The sequence below is a fragment of the Vanessa tameamea genome, chromosome 18 (assembly GCF_037043105.1).
Source record: "Vanessa tameamea isolate UH-Manoa-2023 chromosome 18, ilVanTame1 primary haplotype, whole genome shotgun sequence".
Classification (NCBI taxonomy): Eukaryota; Metazoa; Arthropoda; class Insecta; order Lepidoptera; family Nymphalidae; genus Vanessa; species Vanessa tameamea.
In genome coordinates this window covers 10,955,971-10,961,970 of record NC_087326.1, presented here as the reverse complement: position 1 = coordinate 10,961,970, position 6,000 = coordinate 10,955,971, and the positions used below count along the sequence as shown (strand labels likewise).

Sequence of the window (6,000 nt, the reverse complement as noted above, 5' to 3'; positions counted from 1 at the left end):
TGTCGTTAAGGTAGAACTCAATGGAAAAGTACATCTGAAGTATGGGGGTACCTTATTCTTCATGTCTCCGTCTAATGACAAATACCTACATAGAATGTCTAATTGGTATTCATCTGAGCGCGTGTAGACCATGCCGCGGTGGGGAAGGGTTAATAGCCGGCGCCGCCTCCGCGCCCAGGCATATTGTTCCGAGGTCTGCCCGCGAGCGCCGTACGCTCGTCCGCCAAACGATAATTCACTCTGTCAATATTTGAACTAATGTAGTGACCGCTTCGACGATTTCACTAATAATCAAGCCGGTGGCTGGGAAGGCAAGATGTCGGCATAGCTGATTGACTGTGATATACGGCTGTGTCACATCGAGCCAGCTCAATCCGCCGGCGTTCGACGAGAGAAAATTTAAGAAGATGGATGCTCCCGTAACGAAGACGAACTCGTATCGCGATCGCTCCCGTAACGCGGGGTGGAGGGTGTCTGACAGCTGTCATTGCGCACTTTCCTATTTTCTCGCGGCAGTCAGATCGAAAATCTTTATTTATATCACATACGACGATGTTCCCGTAGAGTGCGACTGGCTCTGTGCGTGAATTACGAATACGAAAACACGACGACAGAATGGCGAACGACGAGGTGCTAGGGCCGCGGAAAACGATGTTCGTTTTAGTGATTGTTGTGGGATGTTTCGCCGTTCTGTGGCCCAGGATCTTGTCTCCGCTTATCCTGGGCCACACTTCAGAGCAGCTTAAGCCGAACAAGTTCGACCGGGAGACAGGTAAATAGGTATTTTTAACTTTAGCTCAATGTCAATATCGCTGGACCGAAACACGCTTCTAAATCTAATTATACGTTTCGCGTTGATTTAAAATATTTTGACGGATAATTCTCGACTTATAATTTTAAAATAAATATATTACGTATAGAAAGTCAGTTAAAAGCTTTGAAATATGAAGACGAAGTCGAAAGTTACCGAGTTGTGTAGATAACGATGTTTGCGATTCTCAAGAACAAGATTTTGCTATACAAATATAATGTCGGTCCAGTTGTTGACTAAGCATTCATGTTTACAAAAGATCTGATTGGAATGCGACTGGTACTTATATAAGAGAAGTATATATATACTTACTAATATGAAAAATTATATACAGACTTATATGCATAGATAAAAAAAAAATCAACAACATTTTTCATTAAATAAGATAAATACTATCAAACAATATGAAGTAAACAATTTATTAAAAACCTATAAATGATTAAATAATATAATTTAATTATTAATCATATATTTTTTATTTATGTTATCCTTATTGATTTTGTAATCAACTATTTGATTCAACGGCTGACAGAGCAGATTATTTAAAATAAAGTCTCAATGTAAAAAAAAAAACAAACTAGTAATGATAAAATAAGGAAAATTAATTGAGTAATAGTATATAGATACTAAAAAAAGGATAATTTATATTAAATATATTTTTTTAGTAATAAATTGTGTAATTATATATTTATCAAACATCAGGAAAAAATGTTTGCATAAAGTATTTTGTTTCATTATTAATGAACAATATTATTTTAATATTATTTCATTACCTCATTAAAAATAGTAATCTGTTGTGTTGTATTGTATTTTAATAGTATTCATATTTGTTTCACAATTATGAATATGGTTTATAAAAGATAATTGAATTTTTTTTATCATTGAATTGATATTATTAATTATAATAATGAAATAAAATTTAGCTGATAAAATACTACTTGTGTTCAACATACTACAATTATCTATTTTTGTAAAATTCTAAATATATTCTTTCATGAAATAAGTTCTTTTAAAATTTAAATAAGGTTCTGTAACTATGTGTTTGTTTTTTTTTTGTTAATAGCGAGCAATCAAATATCAATTTTTAGAATCGTATGTACATTAATATTGTATGGATGTTTATAAAACCTTTGTAAAATTTATTATGAATCTATATCTTATTTTCAGCAGATGTTTTAGATAAACTGTACTTTGAAATATATTATGTATATAAAGGTGAATTTACACAAAAATAGTTGGCATCTTTTTTGTTTATAACTGTTTGCAATTATTAAGTAAGACACTCTACTATAAAAACAACTATTAGTTTTCTGTTGTTTATGATTTTTTTTACACCAATTCTTCACCAAATGTACTGACAACAAAAATGCCACCTCTTTTGTGGAGAGTTCTATTTTACAGCATCAATATATAAGGTTTTTATTAGGCTGCTGTGAGGTGTTATTTGAAAGAGAAGTGGCTGTGCTCGAGCTCCTAAATGAAGTTTGCAGTTCAGCTCTTGGAAAGGAGAAGTTTACGCCGCAGTCAGTGGCACAATGTCGCAAAGCTGTTAATGATACTTGTGGGTTGGATATAGCAGCATTTGTAAAACGAAATGAGAGTGTTGGGAAGACAACAAAGATGTTGTTGGAGACTATGAAGAAGAGCAATAGCTCTTGCCTCAAACAACATTTCGGAGTTCCGATTAAGTACTTGAGCTTGAGTACACACTTTGCAGCAAATTCCTGGACCAAACAAGACAGTTAGTCTTATATTTTAAGCATGAATGCTTTTCATGACTAATCCAATTACCAATAGCAACTAATTGATGATGTTGAGAGCATCATGACTAACAATTTAAGCTAACAGCTGTATAGCCGTCACTAACCTACGTACATATATATATATATGTTTGAGATTAACAGACTTTTATGCTGAAAGTTCGTTCATACATGTTCAGTGTTCATGGATAAAGTTTTATTGATTGATAGCACTGCGGTACACGTCCTATAACATTCAATTGATCGCCATGAAAATAATTCTAAATTTGTAGTGCAAATCGTTTCGTAGTTATCGGATAATAGTTTTAAGAAAATAATAATAAATAAAGATGAAGCAACGCGAGCAGTCCATAGCTAGATAAATTGTATGTTCCTCTATATGTGTGTTTCTAAACCAAGCAACTGATTTATTAGAAATATTGGACAGTTATTGACACATGCTCGAAGGTTTCTGGCATAGTACCATCAACGTACAATCGTTGGCGCAAAAATCGTATTGCAACGTATGCCGGGCATCAGCTAGTATGATAAAACAAGAGGTTCCTTATATATATGTATATATTTTTTAATTTAGATAACATTTGCGTAACTTTGCGATTTAAAATATGTTTTTGGTCATAGGTATTCCGTTTCCGATCTTCATAGTTTCCAATCCATTGATTGATGAAAATTTGGTGAGTTGTATCGGGAAGGTTCCTAGCCCAGAAACAGGAGATTTTCTTTCTATATTTGTCCTTCAACATAAACGTTTTATATAGACCCTCATTCTTCTGCGCGTAGATGGGACGTGTAGCTAATATTTTTTTTAAATTTCGGTTTAATCATTTATCACTTGACGGATATCCTCGTAGACTACTGTCAATCATATGCATAGCGCGCCGCGTACGTAGGTCATACTAAATTTAGACGCGTATACAAATATTTAAAATGTATTCGCAAAAACGCTCTGGATCTTATGAAAATTAATAGATGTTTTATTATTTTCCGTATACTGTTTTATTATACCTTGACATAAATATTGTTTAGACCTTGCAATGCAATCTTCCATGGATTGTGAAATGTTAAATATTTTATTGAACAAATATTACGTACGATTTAACGAGTATTTGCAAAACGCGTGATTTAATCTTGTTGAGATTTACAACTAATATTGAATCTAAAATGAAGATCTCTGTAAAATCGAGGGTCGCAATTTTTATAATTTAATCTTCTTTTAGCGTAATTATCTTTGGCACGGTGTCCACTCTATATCTTAAAACGCAAATGTAAAGTTAACATTAAATAAATGATAAGTAGTACCGTGTTTGATTATTTAATATGTACCAAATTGAAACCAAAGTTACATCAACTTTGGTTTCAATTTGGTAGGTTTAGTTTATACTTTTAACAAAAATATGTTTTTCCGATGGTTTCGGAAATGATGAGCAAAGTTCGATTTCAGACCAAACACGAACGTTTATTGGTCTCACATTGCAACCAGTGACCATTCAGATTAAACACAAATTAGTTAACTTTGATCAGCGTTTCGGAAAGAGGATGGTTGTTTATTCCAATAAATTTGAAATATTCGGAGGGAAACCGAAAAATCGCTGAAAAACAAATCTATTTTAGCTCAATCTGTGCCACCGTCTTAAAAACCGGACATTTCAACTTGCCTTCCATAACTAATAAATTTGATACTTTGTTAAGAATAATTAGCCTCGTGTAGTTATATCTGTGTAGAGTTAATAGCACAGCTTCATCTATTTTGTTTAAAAGCTAAGTTAGGTTAGTTAAGTATTAATATTATGATCGTCAAAATGTATAGGAAGATTTATTATATTTTTGCGAACGTATCTACATTAATGTTTACGCGAAATCAATAACCATCTCAAATATCCAAAGTTAAATTCTTAGCAGCTAGTATTTAGGTCAAGGGATCATAGCGATCTAGTTACTTATCTAAGGATTACTTAGTTCGCCAGTTTTGAATGATCTCATTATCTACAAGAGTTTTTTTACCATCTGTGTTTATATATACTTTATTCCTGTCATCTCCTAAAACATGTGCACCAAGATTATCGTTTGCGTAATAGTGACGTAAGTTGTATGAAGTGTGTGAAACTGGTTCTAATACTTGAACTGATTTTGAAGCGAATTTTTGAAATTCTTTAAATTCTGGACCAAATTGTGTATACCTATCCTTATAATCAGTTGTGATTGAATTCATAAGAGAGACGATTGAATTTTCAGTACTATACACCTTCTAAAAGACTTGTTTTTTATGTGAAACTGCGATTGGTGAGCCTCGGCATAAAGTCGGCTCGTATGCCGCAACGGCAAACGGCATGATGCCGTCACGCCTCTCTGCCGCCGCTCTCTACTGATTTGGCTGCGACTCGTATGATATTTATACTTCGTGCTATATGAATAAAAAGAAAAATATATTTACTTTATTAAACCAAAAAAAAAAAAAAACTGTTTTTATTTTACTCTATATTTATGTATTGGTTTTCATTGAAATTAAATTATTTCGATAATAGTCTATATCAATGTTTAACACATGCCGGGCGTAGCGTGACGACTACGACTACTCTTTTTACATGTCCCGCCACCCATAAATGATCAGCAGAAATGGAGCAGGGAATTGTCAAAAAACGAATATCTCCGTTCTAATACTAAGCGGACAAAGTTGTGGGCAGTATTCACATTATGTAAACTATCAGCATCTATAAATAGACACAATAGGCTTCTTCATTAATATTTCACTTGACCGTCTGATGACTGACTAACATAATGGTTCTCTACAAGCTCGTGGTCACACATTTTTTCCTCGTATCTCTCCTGTAATTCATAACGACGAAATCTGATATATTTATTAAGTAATTTAGAAAATTCCGCAAAATTAAATATTGAAATCAGTAAAAAAGCATAGGTATCTAACCTGGTTTCAACGGTTTTCGGTATGGTTAAAGAAGTATTAAATCCAAAGGTGACAACTTCGTGTCATCGTGTTTGTCAGTTGTCTAATAGATTGCGTCGTACATGCAAATACAGCTTTCACAAGGTGACAATGCGGAGTTTCAAGTAACTCGTTTCACGTGGCCTCTACTTAGTTGTAATACAAGAACAAAAGTATTAACGCACCATTCTCACTTGCTAAGGTCACCGAGTGAGGCGTACAACGTACGAGTGATGAGCGAAGATCTTCAGCGGATTATTTCACATAGCAACAAAACTTTGTGCTGCAAAATTTTACATTTTTGTGTTAACGTATTTACGATTCGGTCACAATAAGTACACAATATATTTCGTCACGTTCATAAAATGTCGAATTAATTGCCATTTGTCGTGTAGTCAGGTTTTTATTTAATTTAAAATAATGTTTCTCGTTTTGGGGAACATTAACACGAATTACTCGGTTTTAGTCAAAATAACTCTGTAGTTGTT

At 33.4% G+C, this 6,000-nt stretch overlaps 1 protein-coding gene across 8 annotated transcripts in view; it reads left to right on the top strand.

The window, feature by feature from the left end:
• Positions 1-220: 220 nt before the first annotated feature.
• The window catches only part of LOC113397219 (resistance to inhibitors of cholinesterase protein 3), a 36,183-nt gene continuing 30,403 nt past the window's right edge, over positions 221-6,000 (top strand). For 2 of the 8 annotated variants that reach the window (XM_026635504.2, XM_026635465.2), the window contains exons 1-2: positions 230-772; positions 2,238-2,552. In XM_026635504.2, the coding sequence (XP_026491289.2) occupies positions 616-772; positions 2,238-2,552 (472 nt within the window). In that variant the 5' untranslated portion in view covers positions 230-615. Of the gene's footprint in view, positions 773-2,237; positions 2,553-6,000 lie in introns of all 8 variants that reach the window. The other 6 variants (XM_026635514.2, XM_026635496.2, XM_026635530.2 and 3 more) reach the window with 4 other exon arrangements.